Source organism: Lissotriton vulgaris, chromosome 5, assembly GCF_964263255.1.
Source record: "Lissotriton vulgaris chromosome 5, aLisVul1.2, whole genome shotgun sequence".
NCBI classification, from domain to species: Eukaryota; Metazoa; Chordata; class Amphibia; order Caudata; family Salamandridae; genus Lissotriton; species Lissotriton vulgaris.
Genome location: NC_141693.1, coordinates 1,559,743,527 through 1,559,766,839, shown reverse-complemented (window position 1 = coordinate 1,559,766,839; position 23,313 = coordinate 1,559,743,527). Strand labels below are relative to the sequence as shown.

The 23,313-nt window shown below is 50.8% G+C and overlaps 1 protein-coding gene and 1 non-coding gene across 2 annotated transcripts in view; both read left to right on the top strand.

The window, feature by feature from the left end:
• The window catches only part of CHD8 (chromodomain helicase DNA binding protein 8), a 911,220-nt gene that overhangs the window by 759,328 nt on the left and 128,579 nt on the right, over positions 1-23,313 (top strand). Inside the window, exon 27 of the mRNA XM_086919771.1 lies at positions 11,221-11,493. Coding sequence (XP_086775897.1) covers positions 11,221-11,493 — 273 coding nt within the window. The remainder of the gene's footprint in view (positions 1-11,220; positions 11,494-23,313) is intronic.
• Positions 11,700-11,808, top strand: LOC147715152 (small nucleolar RNA U6-53/MBII-28). The gene has a single exon (XR_015296213.1). It is a non-coding gene; the product is annotated as a small nucleolar RNA U6-53/MBII-28 (small nucleolar RNA).

Below are 23,313 nucleotides of genomic sequence, written 5' to 3'. Positions count from 1 at the left end.
GGAAAGTCCGGCATGGGAGAGGGGTGTAACCACCCCCCTTCCGGGTCCCACCCCTAGGGCAGGACCTAGTCGCGTACCCACCCCTTTCTTTAGGATAAAGGCAGGAGCGGGGACCCTTCCAAATTAAATCATCTTTGAATCAAGAAACTACTTTCTACGAAAGGAACTCTCGACTTCTTCTCAAGATTTCTCCCTTGTGGCTAAGGAGTAGTCAACCTGCACCCGCAGGCACCATCTAAGAACTCTGCGGTTTGCTGCACGTCCTTCCTCCGGAATCCGACTGACCAGCTCGACGAGACCCGGCTTCCCTGGCACCTCTGACCTCTACCTACCTGTACAGCTAAGCTGAGAACCGTAGGTGCGACGAGACCTCGAGGGACCGGCCATCATCAGAACTGCACGACTTCTATCCAGCACGACCGCCGAGGGATCCTCTGGTGAGTGCTTTGGGGTCCGAGAAGCCCCGACCCTGAGCAGCTCCTGCACCGAAGTCCAGCCCCCCAGCATCCACAAGATCTGCGTTGGGCCCTTCTGCTTTGTGGCTGCTCACCGCGTTGTCTGGCTACTAGCCCGTTGGCTTGTGGCCTTCCCGACGACGACTGACGACATCACCACTGCTGGTCTGGTTGCTCCAGACTGGCCCTTGCTCCCTTCCAAAAGAGGAGCACCCCGGACCCTCATGGTCCACTTCAAACGCCATTTTAGGTCCACCGTGTGGGCTTGAATTTGCCAAGACTTGTTGCCCCAATCCTGGGTCCAGTGACGTCGACAGCATCAACCATCGTGGGACAGCTCGCACCTCCATCCTGGTCGCCGACAACGCCTCCTGGTCCGTGAGACTGCAGAGCCCAGCGTCGCCCACTCACCTGGTCGAGGTGACTTTACCCGGTGCCATCCTGGTGCCCACACAATCACTGGCTAGTGATTAAGAACTTGGTCCCCTCTGCTTTCAGGTGTCATCCATCTTCGATCTAGGCTTGGATCCATCGAACAATCTTCACTGGTCGCCTGCCAGCAACTTCTTTCTTCAGGCTCCTGGTTCGTCAACAAGGATTCCCGACGTATTTTCAGACCTATGCAGCCGCAGCCCCTGGGCTAGGTAGCTTCGGCATTTCGGTGCCCCAGCATAGCCTCACTATCTAAGGGTCCAGATCCACTTTCGTTTTTGACCTACCTAGTCGGGTTCGCCCGAGAACACTAACTTTGCTTTTACTAGCCTCCATAGACTTTGTCCCGCATCCCGCGTGAGAGTGCACACTCTGCACCCGAGTCCCCTAGGCCTCCTACTAGTAATCTGAAGGTTCAGTAACGTAGTCCTAGCGATTCCAAACCCTATGAGATTAGTACTTACCTGCTAGTAATTTCGCATTCCACTTTTAGAGTATATGGTTTTTCGTGCCCCTCGGGCATTTGTGTAAATTGTGCAACTTAAATTTTTATCGTAAGAGTTTTGTTGTGTGCTTAGTACCCTTTCCTCATAAAGAGTACAGGGCTGTTGTGATCTAAATAAATACACTGTTTATTTTCATAACACTTGTGTGGTGTCCTTTCACTTGGTGTTCAAGGGGTATATGTGATGGCATAACAGCTGGCTTAACACGCCCTCTAGAGTTTAGCCCGAAGACTTCTCTTGTCCATGCTACTAGGATAGCTGGTCTATCGGTTGACTTACAACCAATCACCATAAGGGTTGTTTGGACTGATACATAGTGATCACTAGAGTAGTAAACACTGAATATCAGGCCAACTTCTCACAATTGGTATTAGCAAGGTGGAGGATCTCTGGTCCAAAGGTAGTGTTAAGACTTTTGAGGCGCTCAAAATAGAATTTGAGCTTGACGACAAGGAGCACTTCAGGTACATTCAAGTGCGACATGCCTTGACCTCCGTCTTCCCCCCCCGGGAACAGAGATTCCCCAATCCTCGCCGCTAGAGGATCGCATTCTTGACGGTCATGTGCCGGACAGTACTATATCCCTGATTTCCAAGAAACTCATCAATAACAGGGCTGATCTGCTTGAGCGACTCAGGGCCTCGTGGATCGCGGACGGCCTGGAACTCGATGATGAGGATTGGCAAATGGCTGTCTCCTCCCCTAAGGAGGTGGCCATACCTGCCCGCCTCCGTTTCGTACAGTTGAAGATCCTCCATCGAGTATATGTAACTGGTACGCGTCTGGTGCGAATGGGTTACTCTCTTGATGGGTTATGCAAGCGCGGCTGCGGTATGAGTGGTACCTTCCTGCATATCATTTGGGAGTGTCCTGAAGTGTCTGCCTTCTGGTCTAGAGTGCATGCGATTATGGAAAGGGTCACCGGGGTCTCTCTATTGCCTGAGGCCCGACGATGCCTTCTTAATGTCTGGGAACCTACAGACTATAATTCGTCCCAGACTTTTTGGGCGACTCTTGGTAACATGGTTGCCAAGAGGGATATTGCACAACTCTGGGGTTCCCATAGACCACCCACGATAACGGCTTGGAAGGAGAACATGGACTGGTGTATGTTCAGGGAAAAGACGTTTTATGTGGCTCGGGGCCGACCTAAGAAATGGGGTAGAATTTGGTCCCAATGGAACGCTTACCGTGGGAATGTCTGCACTCCCCCACAGGACTACACCATCAATATTTCACTGTCCCCTTAGTTGACGTTCCGGACGTTTGTCTGTAATAATGTGCATTTATCGAGCTCCTCGCCACCCTCCATCCCGAGACATGTGCTTCGTTATTGTATGATAATCTGATTTCTTTGCCCTCTCCTCTTGAATCCCTGCAATTGACTTTTGCCAGGTGTCTGTGTTTTTTGTTGTACGTTCAATTCATCAAAAATTTAAAACTGAAACCTACAATGCTTGTCTTTTGATTTTACGGTATGCACATGAAAATACTGCGGGTCGCTTAACCCACATGCAAGGTGGGAGTCCCACTGTGAGATGTTATACTGCTTAAATATCATAGCGGCCGGCCCGTTGGGTTGTAGGCAGACGGCTGTGTACTGTGCATGAAGATAATAAAGGTTTTAAAAATATATATATATATTTCAGTTTTTAATGTATTTAATTTTTTAGCAATTTTCAGGAAAATGTTTCATAAATAAAATATTTATAAATAAACAGTAGAAATTCAGTACAAAAAAATAGGTATAACTTCTATTGCACTTAAAAATTTGCATTTGAAAAACCTTTGAAATTCACTGAAAAAAACATAGATTTCAGGGACGTCGTATTTCGGAATTAGCATTTAAAAAACCTTTCAAATTCACTCATAGGTTTCATGAGTGTTATAGTTAGCTGGACACTTCACTTGTACAAAGCCATAGAAATTCCTCCATTACAGTTAGTTGTTGTTAGAAATGGGGTTGCCACTTTTACAGGGGGTAGCATGAAACAGAGCGGGCAGGCCAACCTTCAAGGACATGTGAAGCATCCACGCAGTACCCACATACGACGCACAGGCACACCACAAAAGAGACACAATACCAGTTCGAGTTGGAAAAATAATAAGTTCTGTATTATCTCCAACCTGCAATAACAGTGGTAAGCACAATAACAGTGGTAATCACAACAGGGCACCAACTGGCGCCAGAGTAGTGTATATCAAGGGGATTATTTACAAGGGAAAAATGGTTAAGTCCATGGCTGAAATAAAAAAAGAATGTGTGGTCATAAGCATGAACTCTTAGTAGACTACGTTAGGGAAAGAAAGTAATACCAATGAAGCCCAAGGGCGATCTCGCAGGGCCAACTCAGGCCTTCATCCTTGGCCTCACAGCAAGCTGTCAGGGCAAAATACAACCTTAAGCATAAACACTCATCATGCATTATAACTTCAGCACAACCCCTGTAATGGACAACATCATGGCATCACAGCATATAATAACAGGCGGGTATAACCGTAGGGCCATTAGGCCTCCTTCGCAAGAGCAACAGGTTATGCAGAACACCAGTGCTGTAGCCTTGGGGAAAAGACCTGGAGAGCGTAACTCATTAGCCCCCCAACCTGCAACAAATATATCAGGCAGTAAATTGGCCTCACCATAAGCGTAAAAGCCGTAACATATGAGCCAGGCCTAACCAAGTAGGTCATGCAGGTAGCAGTCACATTCGCAATAGGCCCAAACGTATTCGTATGGGACATGAGCATGAAAGCGTGAGGGCATCGACATTAGGTATAGGCCTCAATCATGAGGCAGGGTCTGCTGCACATACCAGTGGCATCAACAGCTTTAGCCACAGGTGGAACTCCTAAAATATACTAGGCCTGCATCACATTTACCATGGGCACCATCCGGCCCCTACATTAGGTGCAAAACCAGGGGGGGGGGGCATAGGCATCCACACCCTGCACTAGGAGTACATACAGGCCTCTAATGGACACCTTAGGGCAATTCCACACTGGCATGAAGGGCAAGATCTACAGTACCTAACAGGCGCCCCTAATGCCCCACCATCGCAGGTCCACCTTCGGAGTCCCTGTGTCCTGGGACTCTACGTTCAAGAATTAAGGGCCCACTGAGTTCCGGACAGTTGGGGGGGAGATGGGGGGGGGGGGGCGAGCACAAGCACCGACCCTGTGCCCCGCTGCCCTCTCCACCCTGTCTAACGCAGCCCACACTCACCGGACTTCGGCTGTTCTTGAGGGACTCTGCGTGACTCTCCTCAGAGCATGAGAGCCCTGGGGCAGCTCTTTGGATCTGGGTGGGTCACACGAGGCCCGCAAGGCCTCACTCAGGCCCCCTGCAGCACAATCGGGGCTCCCTCTTCACCACGGGAGCCCCGCAACACCGCCGGCTGGCTTCTTCCCTGCTCCGCTCCAGTTCCTCACACAGGGGCTTGGTAGGGCGCGCAACGACGTCCTCCCTCTTCACCCGGGCCCCTCCGCTCTCTCACGGGGACCCGGGGCTTCCGAGGCGGAGGGGGGGGGGGGGGCAGGCACCGACAATGTGCCTCGAGGCCCCCCCCCTGTGCTCCTGCAGCCAGCCGCGGGACTCGCAGCAACACTCGGGGCACTCCTTCACAGGCGGAGGCGGGGTAGGCTCCCGCGCTCCGCTCTCCCCTCACGGCGGCGTCACTTTGGTTCCTCTGGGCCCTCTCTAGGCCTCTTCGGCTGCCTCCTCTGCCCGAACTGGGCTCCCTCTTCGCCACGGGAGAACCCGTAACTCCACCGGCTGGCTTCTTCCGGCCTCCTCGGGCTGCCCGGGCGGCAGTCAATCACTGCGCCGCGGCTGGGGGGTGCGCCTAGTGGCGTTGCGTCTCCCCCGTCACGTGATGCGGGCCCTGTCGGCTTCAGGGCCTAGCGCGGCCCTCTCCTCACTCCGGCGGCGCTCTCCTGGTACCGGGGCCCGCCGCAACGGCGATGACAGCAGCAGGGGGCTCCTCGCTATCGCGCCGGGCCGCGGCGGTGATGACGGCAGCAATAAGGGGTAGGCTCCCTTTTAATATTTCGATCGCCAGAAGAGCGCCAAAAAGTTGGGTAGGCTCCTGCAGCGCTATTCCCTCAGAATAAGGGCGCAAACACGTGGGGTAGGCGCCCACACCGCTATTCATGGCACTCAGCTCCTCTCTCGGGCCACACAGCTTCCAGGGCCCTGGGGCTCAAAGGGCCAGCAGCACCTCGGGGCCACCACAGTCACAGGCCACAGCGCTCCAACAAGTACCAGTTCCTCGGGGGCACAATCTTCCCCATACAGCGCTTCACAGGCAGCTCCTCACAGCCCAGCACTTCCCAAGGGGCCACCGCTTCACAAGGATAGCGCTTGATAGGCACACATCACAAGGGGGTGAACAGTTCCACAGGCAGCCCCAGGGGCACACTCCTCACCTCCTGGGGGGATCCAGTCCACAGCACTCCTCCCCTTCTGGGCGCTTCTTTCGCGCAGCGCTGGCGTGGTTCCGGTCCCAATAGTGGCAGAGACCTAGGTGGGCCCTCAGTCTTCAGGGGCCCTGGGGACAGAGCTGTAGCACTACTGGGCCAGGTCAGCAGGTAGTGGGGGCGTCATCAAAGCAGGGTGGTAGGCTCTCACCATCCCCACTGTAGCGTGGCCCTCCTCCCACACAGCAGCCTTGAACTCCTGAGGTGGGGCTTTACAAGCCCTGGGGACAGCAGGGGGGGGTCCGGATGGGTGCAGGGTCCAGCACACAGGCCCAAGTGGCGACGTCCCCATGCAGCAGGTCCCCTCGCATTCCTGTCCCAGCTCTGTCTCACTGCATGGTGGCACATCCCCCTTACTTATACCCTCCTCCCAGGCAGTGCCAGAACCTTCTAGAATGTGGTGACAAACTGGTCTAAACTGGCTCAGGGGGAGGAGTAGAACACCCTGGGTGCCCTGTTGTGATTTCCACGGTTATTGTGCTTACCTTCGCAGGTTGGAGATAATACAGAACTTATTCTTTTTCCAACTCGAACTGGTGTTGTCTCTTTTGTGGTGTGCCTGGTGCGTCTTATGTGGGTATTGCGTGGATGCGTCACATGTCCTCTGAAGGTTGGCATGCCCGCTCTGTTTCATGCTACCCCCTGTAGAAGTGGCAACTCCATTTCTAACACTTGTGCTAACTATAACTCGCGCGCCCGCAATGCACTGCTGATGATGTCACATATTACATCATTCATGACATGGTCAGTGACATCACTGATAACATCCCAAAAGACTTCACTGATATCATCCACGTGACAATCTGATACACCTCATCACACACTAGTATAAACTTTGATCACTCACAGTAAAATTCAGAGTACCATATTTGAAAGCATTGACACACACTTTCCCACTTACTACTTACGCACTCACTGATTCCGAAGTCTTCACACACAACTCTCCATTCACCCACAGAATCACTTATACATGCAGTCACTGATCAATGGTAACACTTTCAAATGTACTTATACACCTATATAGACATTGACACATCAGCAGTCATCCTAGTCGGTTATGCAGTGATATATATATATTAAATATTTAAATTTCAAACAAAACCACATTCACTGGATGATGTCATTTGAGATGTCATCAGTGATGTCACTGACCATGTCATGACTGATGTAATATGTGACATCAGCAGTGCATTGCGGGCGCTTGAGTTATAGCACAACTAACTATAATGGAGGCATTTTTATGGTTTTGTACAAGTGAAATGATCAGCTAACTATAACACTCGTGAAACCTATGGTTTTTTTCAGTGAATTTCAAAGGTTTTTTAAATGCTAATTTCGAACTATAACGTCTCTGAAACCTATGGTTTCTTCAGTGAATATATATATATATATATATATATATATATATATATATATATATATATATATATATATACACACACACACACACACAGATTGCCCATGGGGGTATCCTATTTTCTACATCTCCACCTATCTTCCCTACTGTGAGATCTGGTCCTATGTCTCCGTATATCAAGGGGCATTTCAGTGCTGGACTCGAACTTGCCCTCGTTCTGCACAGTGGTGTCTGTTCTTAGTGCATTTAAGTGCAATGCTGCATTTTCAGCAATAAGCGTTCCTTGCCTTTCACTCCCTGGGATGGTACCCCAGCTTCGCAGTGCTCCTCTCTTCGTGTTCATACAATAAACAGTTCCTCTCTTCTGTGGGGGGTAGATCTCCCCCCTCTGGAGATCTGAGGTTCTACTCAACGTTTATGAGTGTTCCTCTTCACAGCTCCTAATGGCACTTGTGATGCCTCTGTTGCCACTCCCTTCAGATTTGCCATTTTTAATTGGGTGTCACCCTACACTCTGTCTGCTGTGCCTGCGGGACAGCTCCTCTGATGCCAGGCGTCCCAGGTGCTGCACCCTGCATCTCTGTATTTTTGTAAGTAAGTTATCACCATGGCCTTCAAGCTGCCTGGTTCGGCAGTCCCATGCTCATTTTAGCTACTCCACCTTGTCTCCATGGCAGTCTGCTCTGTGCATGTTTTAGTTGTGGCCCACATCAGCGTGCTTCAGCATGATACTGTTCACCCTTGTCCCCCCTTTAGTGACTAGGTGTGCACTTGTCGTGTCCTATTTCTAAGGCGTTGCTCAATTCATGCCTCTTGCCCTTCGATTCCTGGATGTGGCCTCTCTGGTCTCCCTTTCTTCGGCTAGCCTCGCTGGGTCTGGTTGCCTCTCTTCATGTTATCCTCTAACTTGGTTAGAGTCCACTTCATTCACCATTGGGCTGGGAGTAGTCCTTCTTCCTCGTTCTTTCTGGACACTCTCTTCTGTCCTGGGTTGTGGCTAGTGCCGTTCATACATCTCATCCTCACATGGGTATGGTGTTGTGCCATTCTGGCAGTTTCGTGATACCTTGTCTCTCGTTGTCCTTTGCTCTTAGAAGCTACGTGGGTTGCTGTCTAGCTGCTCCGCAGGTGCTTTCCCCATAGTCCGTCACTCTGTTGCCGGCTCAGTGCTTCAGGCACTTTCTGTTGTTCTATCGCAGACCCTCCTCCCCCTTGGGGTATCGCTGTGCTATCTATTCGAAGTTAGGGAATCAGTAGCTAGATGTCTCTATCAGATGTACGAGTTATTTACCTTCGGTAACAATGTATCTGGTAGAGACGTTCTCTAGCCGCAGATTCCTTAACGCCCACCCATCCCCCCAGTTCTGGGAGGACCTTGTCAGGTGGGCCTCTTTTCAGTTACCATAGAATTTCTTTCAGGGTGCTCGTTTGGTTTACACCCTCCTTTAAGAGTTGCCATATGCGCCTGCCTTACTCCAGGTGGCTTCTTTCCTGTTAAACGTGCCTTTGATTCACAATTGTCATGAGATTCCTCTTGTTCTCCTGTTGCCTTCCCTCCCGTCTTCTCAATTGACTTAGGGCTATTGTCTCCTCTATAGTTGCCTTCTTGGGGATCTGCTGGGCTGTGTTTCTGCCTCCCTCTTTCTATAGGGGAGGTGCTATCCTTTTCATACCTTCTCGCAGTAGACTGTTGTTCTTCCTGTGCCCGTCCTTGTTGGGTGGCACAGTTCTACATGGTAATAACAATCTACCTTTGTCTGTTGAGATATTCTTCCCTTGTTACTCAGCCTGTGGGGAGGGTCCATGCTTCACTTTGCGGGGTTCTTTCTCAGCTCGCTCTGACCTTCTTCTCTTATATGAAGACAGTAGCGAATACTGTTTTTTATGATGTTTTGCACCATCCTCCTTCTTTCTTTTAAGGATTTTTCATCCTTTGCACACTGTTCCCATACTTTCACAGTTTTGTCAGTGGCTCTGCGTTGTGCCGGGTAAACTTTTCTCCGAAGAAATCTGACGTCAGCGCGCCGTGAGGCTCCCTGGCGTTACGTCCGTGGACGACGTCTGGCGTGGTCGTGAAGCACCGTTCCCAGGCACGCAGATGTGCTGCTACAAAAATGTTTCCAGATCCAGTCTGACACCTGGGGATATTCTAAGTTAAGTAATCTGCGGCTAGACAACATCTTTACCAGATACATTGTTACCGAAGGTAAGTAGCTCGTACGTCTCTTCTTCCTCTATTATAGCTGTCATTTTGGAAAATGGCGGAAGGGTTGCTCTGAGTTGTTAGATTCTGTCTCTATAAGACTACTTGACCCCCAAAACCTTCATTTTGACACCAAAATAAAGTATATAGGTCTCATGGTTCCAGAAATATTATACCATCACTGTAACGCATCTTCCATTTTTAAAAATGTTGTCCAGAAAAATGTGGCCTGTATCAGCAATGTCTACCCAAGTTAAATTACTTCTCTAATGATCCAAACACCAAATCAAAAATGAAAATTCCTGGACAACAATATTTTTACAACAATATTTTTGCAGAGGAATATCGGGGCTGTGATTACAGCTCATGGTGCCCCTTTTCAAGCCATCATATGCTTGCCAGATGCAGTTTTTCATGGAAGGTTGCTTTGTTGGTTGTAAATGTCTTTGCAAAGAGTTACTAAATAGGCCTTAAAGTTAGAGGAGCCTTTCCTTAAGGTTTACCAGATCAAGTCATCATATAGACAAATCCATGCTTTTTGCTGAAGGTAGACTCCTCATTCCATGTCGGTCAAACCATTGATTGATGTACTGTACTTTCCACAACCCTAGTCAGTTGCAGAAAGAGCATTGCACACATTAGGGGTAAAGGGAGCACTGGTGTTTGATATTGATTGTACCAAATCATTTCAGAAAACATAAAACTGTTTCTCGCTTTTGATAAGCCCACTTGGGTAATTCTATTTCGAATCAGGGCTCGCAAGATGGATAGTGAAATATATTCAGGATATATTATAGCTAAATGTACACTTTGCACTATACCTGGAGCATATTCCGCTTACATAAAAGGAGCCAGGGTGGCCTTTATTGGAACTCTGTAGCTTACAGACCTCTGGAGAGCAGCATTATGATCTACGCCACTCCTTCACAAGGCAATATTGTGACAAATATGTCTGGCTGGACGCACAGGTAGAGCAAACTGTCCTTGGAACATTATTCCAAACATGTTGCAGTGGAGAAGTGTGGCTCAATGATTAGAGCGGCAGACCCTGATGCAGAGGTCTAGCCCGGGACCAGGGTTCAATTCCTCGCCTCGGCGGGTCTTGGGCTCAAAATTCCACAGACCTGATAATTCTTGCCTCGGTGCCTATTCCAATCATGGAGTCCCACTCTGCAATTCTGGGCAATAGCTTGCTTAATCTCCACAACGGCCCCCACAACGCTAAGGATGCCTGGCCTCCACCTTGGGGGTGCCCAGGAGTGGACGCCTCACAGGGAAAGCCAGGATGGGTTCCACGGCGGTATTCGTACAAGCGCCTTGAGACCCTTGCGGGTAAGTAGTGCGCTATACAAGTATCAATTTACATTTACTTGTAAGCTACTGCAGAGCATGTGATCTATTGCAACAAACTGAAAATGTTACTTTCCTCTAGGTATTAGTTTGTAGCTTTTAGTGCAGTAGCTTGACATGCACCCTCACCTCCCCAGATGCAAGCTTATGTTTCAGATGTTTTTCATTGATATACTTATATTTTTACATGTTCTCAGCTTTCAACACCGGCACCCAACATTACATGTAAAGTATGTGAATCCATATCACTTCAATCACAAACTGATACATAAAGGTAAGTAACATTTTCCTTTTCTATAGGTTTTCAGCTCAAGTTAAAGTTTATTTGAATGACTGATAGGAAGTTGGTTCCTTTAGGCTTACAGACTATATCTTTGAAATGTTTAATGATAATTGTTAACATGCTCTTTTCTGTTTTTCTTCCACTTCTCCCCACTACAGGACCGAGTCTTAATCAACCGCATTGATCTTGTATCTCAAGCAGTGCTGACAGGGAAGTGGCCGAGCCCCCGGCGTACACCAGAACCTAGTGTCAGTGTGCAACCACAGGGAGCGGTTCCTTTCTCCCCTGACACCTCACACCTGATTGGGGCATGCAGTGATTCCTCTGCCCCGACACCTCGCAGTAGTAACTTGGAGGATGAGGCTGCCTCACAGTTCACTAAGCTCCGGAGGGGAATCGATGAGAAAGAGTTCACTGTTCAGATGAAAGATGTGAGTTGTTCCTGCTAGCTTCACTGTACCTCTGTCCTCCTTTACAGTACGTTACCTTTCCCCTGCCCTGCCAAACACATCACTCCTGTCTTTGGGAACCTAATTAATGGGATTGTGATCATTTTACCTATTCTTATGCAGCTTATTCTCCGGGCACCCCATCCTTATCACTTTAATCTATTGTTGATTGTCCTTTCCTGCGTGTTTGCCTATGATGAGTTGCCATGCTAATACCGATGCACCAGGCTTATCCAACCGACTGCGTGCGAGTGAGTTCATTGTTCTAGTCTCCAGTGGCTGTGGGACCTGAGGCATTCACATGAATCAACTTATGGGGGCACCTATGTACTTCACGTCTGTGAAGGATACCATAAATGTGGAAGAATTACTTACTTATGCCTACTACCCCTCCTGGGGTATAAGCCATCAACCAGGACTCTCCAACCTTCTCTGTCCGGGGTTTTTCTTTCTATCTGACTTTAGGTGTAACCCATCTCCTTGCAGTCAGCCTTGAGGCCTTGGCCCCAGATGCTTCTTCGCCTTCTTCTCAATTTTCCCTTGAGGGTTCCAGGTCAGGTCTTGCCTGGTGGTGTTTGATGCAGGCTTGCAGAGGGTGTGATCTATCCAGCCCCAAGATGTGCAAAAGACTTGACAGTTATTGACTTGTGATTGTTAGTGTGTGTAGTTGAAATGCCATAGGTGATTCAAGATTCCAGTAGAGGATTAGAGCAGAGAGATTAATAGCCTTTCAAGCCAGTTAAATCTTCTTGTTCGAAAGTCTTATAAACAACCCCCACTTGACTTTTATCCACTGTAATCAAGCGAACCATTTCTTGGATTTCCAGTTAGGGCATTTCTCCATATAGAGAGCATATTGCCCTTTGAGTGCTGCTGTCCCAGCAGTGACAGCTATATGTATGAGGATGGATGAAGAAAAACTGTTCGTTCTGCATTGGAGATCAGTTGTTGATACATAACTGCTATGGGCATTAGGGTCGCTTAGTGATTGCAGATGTAGTGAGTAGAGGAAATGGAACCTAGTATTCACAAAAGATAGTGCTCTGCAGGGGATGTGAACAATTCTTTATCCAGTTGTAAACTCCTGCCTCCTCTCTACTTGCACACCTTAGACATGTTTGTTTTGTTCTTTCAAACATCTACTCTGTTGCAACAAGCAGCATGAATGGGGAGGACTGGGAGGGATCTGAGGACCCTCTGGCACAGAAGTGCCAGTTAAGTCAGGACTGGGCAGATGAGCTAGGGGAGGCAAGTGGTCTAGACACTTCGCCTGACACTGGTTTTCTCTCTCCTACTTCCGTGGCTACGGAGGAGGGAGCGACTAATGCTGTGGTGCTGCGCAAGGCGGCCAAGGCCTTGGGCCTTGAGCTTCCTGCAGCGGCCGTGAGGACTAACCTCCTCACCGAGGTGCTTCAACCGCCTCTAAGCTCTTCGGAGCCTCTGCTGCAGTTTAATGAGGCCCTCACTGACGTTCTGATGGCCACTTGGTCCAAGCCCACCACAGTCCCTCCTGTGGATCGGAACGTAGCCCGGCACCACCACCCAGCTTCGGGCGACCCCTGCCCAGTTTCGGGCGACCCCTGCTTTCTGTCCACCCACCCCACCCCTGAGAGTCTGGTTATCCAGGCCTCCACGTCCCAAACCGCATTCCCTTCCACACCCACGGACCGGAAATCCAGTAGGCTAGAACAGTTTGGCAAGAAACTGTTTTCCTCTGTCAGTCTAGGCTTGCGGTCCAGTAATCCTGCATTCCTTTTGGACCGTTACACCCACTCTCTATGGGATACAGTGGCGGACGTGCTGCCCCAGTGTCCGAAGGAGGCCAAGACACGGCTCACCCAGGCTCTTGCTGAGGGGCGGGATGCAGCACGGTACTCCATTCGATGTGGACTTGAAACCAAGGACTCGCTGGGCAGAGCGATTGCAACAACGGTGGCGATTCGTTGTCTCGCCTGGCTGAGGTCCTCCAACTTCTCAGGGAATGTCCAGAGCACTCTCATGGACGTCTTTTGATGGCCGTCGCCTCCTTGGCAACAAGGCAGATAGTGCGCTAGAGCGCTTTAAGGACTCATGGGCTATGGCCAAGTCCTTGGGCCTGTCGGACCAGAGCCAGCAAACTTCTGATTTTCGCTCCTTTTGTGGCCACGGAAGGGGCATGTGCATTTGTTTTGGTAGCACTGTGGGAGGATTTTCTGGTTCCGCAGCAGGGAATGATCCTTCACCCAAACCTGCACAATCTACACCTTCATGTGTGGAGCTTGAGCTGCTGCAATTAACTTTGTATGATCTGCCACCGAAGTTGTGGATGTTATCCTTGCTACCATGTGGCTTTCCACAAAGTGCATTTGTCAGATGTTTTATGATACCTGATGCACTTTTTCCTGGGTGTGCCCTGGGTCCCTGTCAACCAGGAACCCAGGGCCTGTGTTCCTTCCCTAAAACTAAAACCCGATTGGCATCTCTGGCCACCTGTCAGCCCCTAGTAAATGGTATCCTAGGTACCCAGGTCATGGTGACCAGAGAAGACCCCTAAGGGCTGCAGCACTTATTGTCCCAACCTTAGGGGCCCTGTCCCCTGGCACCCACACACTGCCTTTGCAGGCTGAGTGCCTAAGTACAGAGCAAAACAAAGAGTCACGCCCACAAACCCACTGCCCTGGCATACATCAGTCGCCCCTCTAGCTGGGTGCCCTATGCCAGTGGTGTGGGCACAGGTGCATGAGCCCTGTGCCCAGGGCCATTCCTGGGCACTGTAAGTGTAGTGATGCCATTAAGCGTATATGGTGCTGGGAGGTCGACATTACGAACTCCTCAACATCATAATGGCTACACAGAAGACTGACAAGTTTGCTATAAAACTTCTCAGCACGTTAAATCCACACTGACGCCAGTGTGGGATTTCATGAAAAATGCACCACAGAGGGCATCTTAGAGATGACCCCTGAAACCTAACCACAATCCACGTCTGGACTGAGAGGTTGCCTACGCGGCCACACAGCAGCCATGTTGCTGGACCCCTGGGTGGAGAGCCCCTGCTCTCCTGGGCTTGCAACAATTCACGTCCTGGGTGAGGTGCTAGGTCTCTTCCCCCAGGATGGGCAGGGGGAAGCTTCAAAGGCCTGCTGCCTCTGAAAGCTTCTCCAGACCATTCGCTGTACCCAGCAACCGGCCCCCACCAGTCCTGACCCTCACTCCAGTGGGAAGACTGGCGGTAAAAGCTACGTCAGGAAGGGGGTGGGGGAGTGCCAGCTTGTGCCAACTCCACCCCTCAGGTGGGGGAGACCAGGTAAAGCACGACCCCGGGCTACGGCCATCTTGAAGATGGGGAGCCCTGCCCAATCACAGCTAGGCTCCTGCCCCCCTCCCACAGGAGAGGAGCAGGCTAGGGGGTGTGCCCACCCCAGGACAATGTCCCACAGGAGGATGTATACCCCTCTAGACCTTCACCTCCTCAGAACACAACCGGTTTTAATCAGCTACTCTACAGAGCTGCACAATTCCATGGGGTTAACTTACACACAGACCCAGTGGAAGAGGATTTCCTAACGGACACTTTTGACACGTCACAAAGGACCACCTCTAACTTGCCTATGCTAAAAGGGGTCATCAAGCATGCACCCGACTTTTTTAAACATCCTGTTAGGGCTAGAGTCATCAACACCAGGATCGAAAAGAAATACAAAGCTGCCCCTGCATACCCAGCTTATATTAATGGCCCGTACCCTTAGATTCATTAGTAGTCTCTAATGCTAGAAAAAGAGCCAATTCTCAGTCATCAGGTGATGCTCCACCCCCTGATAAAGAGTCCAAACTCTTGGACGCTTCTGGCAAAAGAACAGCGTCCCAAGCTGCTAACATATGGCGTATTGCCAACACTCAAGGTCTGCTAGCCAGGTACGATTGGGCACACTACGATGAGTTAGAGACCCTATAACAGCAACTTACGGACAAATATAACAAGCATTTGCAATGCAATAGGTCTCGCAGTTGTTAGAGTTTGAGCCATTGGCATTCGAAATGGCACTGCCTTTTATTTATGTGTTGGTTTTTAAAACGTAAATAAATGGCATTGTCAATTACAAAGCCAAATGCCAATAGGTTAAACTCTTGCAAATGCAAGACCTATTGCATTGCAAATGCTTGTTTATCTTGACAGAGCAGCACAGTACTCCTAATTACAGCAAAGGCACCACAGAACTAACTTGATGTATTAGAACGATGTGCCTGAGGAGCAGCAAACTCCCCACTTAAGCAGCTAAAATGTCGAGGACTGGCCCTCTGCCCCAGTGGCAGGAGATTTGGGTACCACTACAACATTAGCTAGTTGTTTATGGGCGTTTTCTGTCTGCAGCTCTGCAGACAAAAATCTTATAAATAACACTGTTAGGGGATGCTATGACAGAGAGGCGTGGGAGGTGCGCTGGCATGTACAGGGAAGGAAACATACATTACAATTTTTGTTAAATTACAAGAGAACAACGGGAAAACACAGAGGGGGTGAACAAATACATAAAAGTAAGTGAGGGAGATAGATAAAAAAGAAAGGGTGAGGCAAAAGGAGGATAGGTAAGAACAACAAGTTAGCTGCGCGGCAAAGAGCTCCTACTGCTGTGCAAATCAGGGCCAGTGACTCACGTACGCGCGCACAGTGCCTAAGCGGTACGTATGCCCAGAGGCCGATTAAAAACAACAAGAAAACAAGGACTTACCCGAGTAGTCAGCACAAGAGCCTGAATACAAATAATGTAAAATGCATCTCACATATAAGGAACTCAGGATGGAATTATGAAGCAAACTTTGAAGCATGTCGCAGAACAGCAGAAAGACCGCTCAGTGGGTTTATCTGCAATGCATATTTGCCATTATATGTACTGAGAATTGAAGCACTTTACAAAGAAGCAGTGTAAATAGTAACAAGGCTATTGAGATCGAGTGGTACATATAGCTTAGCAGCTATTGCATAAGACAGTAAAATAAGAGTAAATGTCTTTAAAAGCTATTGATTCTGTAATTTGTATATGCTGCTTGGTACAGGATTTCTGGTCGAACTGTTCCTGTTGCTACAACAAATACTTGCATACTACGTCTAATGACAGCTGATTTGAGTTTTCAGGGCCCCTGTGAACCCTCTAATTAAGGGCACATCTCTTTGGGGGAGGTACATATCTATAAGTTACCAGGAGAGGGCATGGATTTAAGCCCGGACATGTCCAATGCAGCTTTTCATCCTCTCGAGGGCCGTAAAACGAGTACCACTGAGCTGAGTCACAAGACAGCTTATACAAGCGCCAAGAAAACAAGTGTCCAGGAAGGGCCCCGTGCCCAGCTGCTCTCCCTGGGATCTCACCTGTCACAGCTCGGCCGCCTCCTCTACTTCCGGTCCGGCACCGGTTGGTGACGTCACAACAATCCCAAAGCTCTAACGCGCCACGCCTTGCCGGACTCCGCCCCCAACAGATAGCCCCGCCCCGAAGTTATGACGTACGACGTGGACTGTGGCACGCGAGGGGATGCATAAACTGGTGTCCAGCGCAGCTTGTGCACGAGATGAGGGGAAAGACCGGACTGGCAGTAAGTGGGACGGGGGGCGGTGCGCTTGTGTGTGCGTGCGTGTGTGTGCGTGCGACGGGGGAGCGTGTGTGTGTGTGCGCGACAGGAGTCTCTGTATGTGTGCATGCGTGTATGTGCGCTCGTGTGTGTCTGTGTGTGCGCATGCGTGCAAGTGTGCCTGTGTATGTATGCGCTTCCCAGGAGACAGACACGGCGAGCGCGTTTGCGCGCGCGTGGCCTGCGCCGATCTGCTTTTGCGAGATGCGCGCGTCCAGGTGCTGTCTTCTGGGAAGCAGACTCCGTAACAATAGATCTCGGCGAAGACAGCGCTTACGCGCTGTATCGCTACGAGACCTAAAAACAGGGCCAATGACCTTCTACAAGAGGGAAAAGTGATCACTAATACTTCCATTTGCTGTGCTCTCGACGCAGCAGACACTGCTTCTAGAGCAGTCAACACAAGTGTCCTATTGCGTAGACATGCTTGGGTACGCATTTCTGGGTTTAAGCCTGAAGTTCAAACTTCTATTCTAAACCAACCATTCGATCAGGAACACTTATTTGGACCTAACGTCGATTTATCACTAGAAAAAATGAAAAAGGACACTGACACAGCCAAATTCATGGGAGCATTGCAATCACAAGCTTTCAGACGTTCCTTTCGCCGCTCCTTCTACAAGGGCACCTCCAGAGGCTACTCCTCTGACAACCCCTCCACCTCATACAAGGCTCCCACCCAGTCTACATTCACCAGAGGTTACCAGAGAGGCAGATACAGAGGCAACAATAACAAAGGTAGAGGCAAGACTAATAATACCAGATCTGCCTCCACACCAATGACTTCCCTCCACTCCCCCAGACCATTCCACTCCAGTCGGGGGAAGAATACAGCATTTCCTTCCTGTCTGGAACAACAGTACCACAGACAGGTGGTGAGACAAATTGTTCAGTCAGATTACTGCCTAGAACTTACCTCTACCTCCCTACCCATACCCCCCCACCTTACCACCCAGACAGCGTTCAATGCCATTCGAACATCTATCGCTGCTTAAGCAGGAAGTCCTCTCACTCCTGTAAAAGGGTGCAATAGAACCAGTTTCTCTGCACCAACCAAACACATGAGTTTTCTCATTCCAAAAAAGGACTGCTCTCTAAGACCTATTTTAGATCAGAGACCCCTAAACCTGTACATACAATCAGACCATTTTCCACATGGTCACACTGAAAACAGGTTCTTCCTCTCCTTTCACAAGACGACTTCCTTGCCACTTTAGATCTCAAGGACGCCTACTTTGATATTCCCACTCACGCATCTCACAGAAGATACCTCAGGTTTGTAGTGAACGGTCAACACTACCAATTCAAAGTACTCCCATTCGGAGTCACCACAGCACGCCGAGTATTCACCAAGTGCCTAGCGGTAGTTGCAGCTCATCTCAGAAGACAACACATTCATGTCTTCCCATATCTTTGACTGGCTAATAAAAGCCAGCTCATACAGTCCGTGTGTACATCATACTCACGCCACTATTCAACTACCTACCAACTTGGGGTTCACAGTAAATCACGCAAAGTCTCATCTGCAACCGTCCCACATACAACAATAGCTAGGTACCTCAAAGCACTAGCTTATCCCAGTCCATCCAGGATAGCAAGCATGCAAACCCTAATAACCAAATTTCAGCCTCAACACTCTCTTCCAGCTCGAGTGTTCATGCAGCTCATAGGGATGATGGCCTCTTGCATATTCATAGTGACTCACGCAAGACTCCATATGAGTCCTCTACATGAGTGCCTAGCACAACAATGGAACCAGACTCAAGGTCAGCTAACGGATCTAGTGTTGGTAGACGGTCGCACTCATCGCTCTCTGCAGTGGTGGAACACCAAAAACCTTTCCAAAGGGTGACGGTTCCTAGAGCCAGTTTCACAGATAGTCATGACAGCGGACGCATCGCTCTCCGGATGGGGAGCTCATCTATTGTGTCACACCATACAGGATATCTGGACTCCGCAACAAAAATTACTTCACATCAACCATCTGGAGTTATTATCCGTATTTCTAGCCCTAAAAGCATTCCAAAAGCAAATATCAGGCAAAGCTGTCCTAGTCCGAACAGACAACATGACAGCAATGTACTACATACAGAAACCATGCGGGACACACTCCCTACAACTCTCCCAACTAGCACAAAATAATTGGAGATGGGCTATTCCCCAGACATTGTTCTCCTAGCCCAACATGTCCCAGGATTCCAGAACAATATAGCAGATCTGTTAAGTCGGCAAGCTCAACAGATTCACGAGTGGTAACATCATCTGCAAGTTCTTTAACTGTTTTTCCACATGTGGAGGCAACCAAACATAGACCTCTTTGCCACACACGAACATGCCAAATGCCCAAGTTTCGCCGCCATATATCCACACCCATTGTCCAAAGGCAATGCGACGTGGATAAATTGGTCAGGCAGATTTGCGTACGCTTTTCCGCCTCTCCCACTCATTCCACTGGTGGCACGCAAACTGCAGCAACACTCACTCACACTTATCCTAGTTGCTCCAACATGTGCCAGACAACCGTGGTACACAATATTTCTGGAACTATCAGTAGTCCCGCACCAAAAGCTACACCTCTCCCCACACCTCTTAACCCAGAACCGTAGAGAGATCGGACAGCCGGACCCAGCACAGCTCAACCTAGCGAGCTGGCTCCTGAGGTCTTAGTTTGGTTACCTTAACCTCCCCCTGACTGTATGAACGTTATTAAAGAAGCTAGACATCCCACCACTAGAGCCTGCTATGCAGCCAAGTGGAAAAGATTTGGTATTTATTGTAACAGCAATACCAATCCATTCAATGCATCATATGCTATCTATTACATCTTCAAAGGTCTAGTCTAGCATACACATCTATTAGGCTGCACCTTGCTGCCATTGCAGCCTACTTACAAAGTAGGCAACATTTATCGCTGTTCAGAGTACCTGCAATTAAAGCATTTATGGAAGGTCTCAAAAGATTAATTCCTCCCAGGGTACCGCCCTCACCTGTATGGAATTTGAATATTGTTCTCACAAGACTAATGAACCCTTCATTCAAACCTCTTCATAAATGTGAGTTACAATTTCTTACATGGAAAGTCGCTTTCCTTGTAGCCATTACTTCTCCTAGAAGACTTAGTGAGATACAAGCACTCACTGTTCCAGAACCATTTTTACAGCTTCATGGTAACAAAGTGGTTCTTAAAACAAATCCAAAATTCCTTCCTATGGTTATTTCTCCGTTTCATCTCAATCAGTCTGTGGAGTTGCCAGTTTTCTTCTTGCAACCACAAACAGTCACAGAAAGAGCTCTACATACTCTTGATGTAAAAAGAGCACCCCTTCATTACATTAAAAGAACAAAACCTTTTCGTAAAACAAGCCAACTTTTTGTGTCTTTCTCACCACCACACAAAGGAAACCCTATATCAAAATCTGGAATAGCAAGGTGGATTGTAAAATGCATACAAATTTGCTATCACAAAGCAAAACGCACTTTATCTGAAAGAAACACGTTAGTGTTAGATTCCTTACCTTAGAATATCCCCAGGCGTCAGTCTGGATCCGGAAACTTTTGCGTAGCAGTACCCCTGCGCGTCGGTAGGCGTCGTCTGCAGGCGTCCCCTGCGGCTCCGCGTCCGTCGTCGGCGTCGTGCGCCGTGATGACGTCGCTGGAGTACATAGACGCCGCCTCCGCGCGCTGACGTCAGTTCTTCTTTTTTCCGCGCCAGTGGACGCAGATCTGAAGAGCAGTACTCCGGTCTTTGACCAAGTTTTTCGATTGTTTTTTCCTCTACTGTGCCTGATAGGATGCCTGGGTTTAAGAATTGCGATGACTGTGAGCGCACGATGTCGGTCACAGACCATCACCGCCTCTGCCTCCGGTGTCTGGGCCCTGACCACGACGTGGACTCCTGCGTCGACTGCCGGGCCCTTACCAACAAGGCTAGGCGGGAGCGGTCCCGCAAGCTACTGGAGCTCCGGGTGTCGGCCCCACGTCGGGACCGGGAGCGGTCCCGGTCCGGCCGGAGGTCGAGAGAGCGTTCGAGGGAGCGGTCGCGGAGCCGCGCCGGGCGCTCCGGAAGTCGACACCACTCGTCAGGCTCGTCAGGTAAGAAGCACAAGAAGTCGGGGCGTCGTCATCGTACCCCCGACTCCCCCCGACGCTCGCGCGATGCGGCCGGGGGCTCGGGTGACCGCGGCTCCGCGAGAGTCGCCGGCGCGGCCTGCCTCATACCCTCCGGTCCCTGGGCATGGCGCGACGCCTGAGGAGATCGAGGCGTTCCTCATGGCCATGAGGGCGCTCGCTTCTCCGACGGGGCCTACGGCGCCTTCGGGCCCAGTGCTACCGTCTGGGGGCCCTAGCGGTTCGGGTGTCCCTGCCTGGGCGCCGTCGGGTGCTCCGGCCCCGGCGCCGCCGACGGCTCCGACCCCGGCGCCGCAGGGGCCTTCGGGATCGGCGCCGGCTGGTCTTCCGGCCTCCCCGGCGCCGTTGCCATCGGGGTTGCCCCCGACGCCGCCCCCGCGCGGCGCCGGTACTCCGCTGCCGGTTCCGGCCGGCGGTGGGGTTCCGACGCCGGCTCCGGGCGGCGCTGTCCCCTTACCTTCTCCGACGCCGGACACGGCGCCGGACGGGCGTCGCACGACGCCGGTCCCGGCGCCGATGGGGCCCATGAACCCCGAGGAGCCGGTCTTCATCATTGACTCCGAATACGGAGAGGATGAGGAGTACGGTGAAGGTTGGGAGGGGTCCGAGGACCCTCTGGCTCGCGAGTGCCAGTATGACCCGGACTGGACGGGTGACTTGGGGGATGCCAGTGGTTTGGACGACTCTCCTAACCCTGGTTTGATCTCTCCTCCAACCGTGGCATCGGTGGAGGGAGCTGCCTATTCTGTGGTGCTGATGAGGGCTGCCAAGGCTTTACACCTTGAGCTCCCCGTCGCGGCCGTGAGGCCTAACATCCTCACCGAGGTCTTCAAACCGCAGTCATGCCCATTGGAGCCACTGCTGCCGTTTAATGAAGCCTTGTCTGACGTTCTGTTGGGCACGTGGTCCAGGCCCGCTTCAGGTGCGCCTGTTGATCGGAACGTGGCCAGGCGCCACCGTCCTTGTCCGGACGACCCCAAGTACCTGTCTACCCACCCCACTCCTGAGAGTCTGGTGATCCAGGCCTCGACCTCCCAGTCCGCATTCCCGTCGGCCCCGCCCGACCGGGAATCCAAGAGGTATGACCAGTTTGGCAAAAAGGTCTTCTCGTCCATTAGTTTGGGCCTGCGGTCTTGCAACACCGCCTGCCTCTTGGGCCGCTACACCCACTCTGTGTGGGATACGGTCGCGGAGCTGCTGCCAGAATGCCCCATGGAGGTGCGGGCAAAGCTCGGTCAGGCTGTGGCTGAGGGCCGAGATGCAGCGAAATATTCAATTCGTTGTGGTCTTGATACGACCGACTCGCTGGGCAGGGCTATGTCTACGACGGTGGCGATTCGTCGCCACGCCTGGCTGAGATCCGCCAATTTTTCGGCTGATGTCCAGAATACACTGATGGACATGCCGTTTGATGGCTGTCACCTGTTCGGTGACAAAGCGGACCACGCGCTGGAGCGCTTCAAGGACTCCAGGGTCACGGCCAAGTCCTTGGGTCTCTCGACCCAGCGTCAGCAAACGGGTTCGTTTCGTCCCTTTCGTGGCCAAGGAAGGGGCGCCCCCACACGTGCTGCCAGCCACGCGCCGCAACAATCCTTTCAACGCGGTGGCGGCCGTGGAAACCGCCGTGGCGGCGGTCGGGGACAACGGCGGGGTCAGACCACACCTTCCCCCGCAGCATCTACCCCAAAATCCTCCTAGTCCGTGCTTTCGGCCCCATGGGACGCCAGTGGGTGGCAGGGTTCGCCATCACCACGCTCACTGGCGCACAATCACTTCGGACAGGTGGGTGCTGCAAATCGTCCGAAGGGGCTACTCCCTCCCCTTCGAGACCTCTCCTCCAGCCATGCCACCGCAGAACCACCGTGTGTCGGGGGACCACTTGACACTTCTGCAGGAGGAAGTTACGGCCCTCTTGGCCAAGGGGGCCATCGAGCGCGTTCCTGGGCCAGAAGTAGGGCGTGGTTGTTATTCCCACTACTTTCTGGTGCCCAAGAAGGACAAGGGGGGCCTACGTCCTATCTTGGATCTAAGGAACGTCAACGGCTTCCTCCGGAAGGAGAAGTTCAA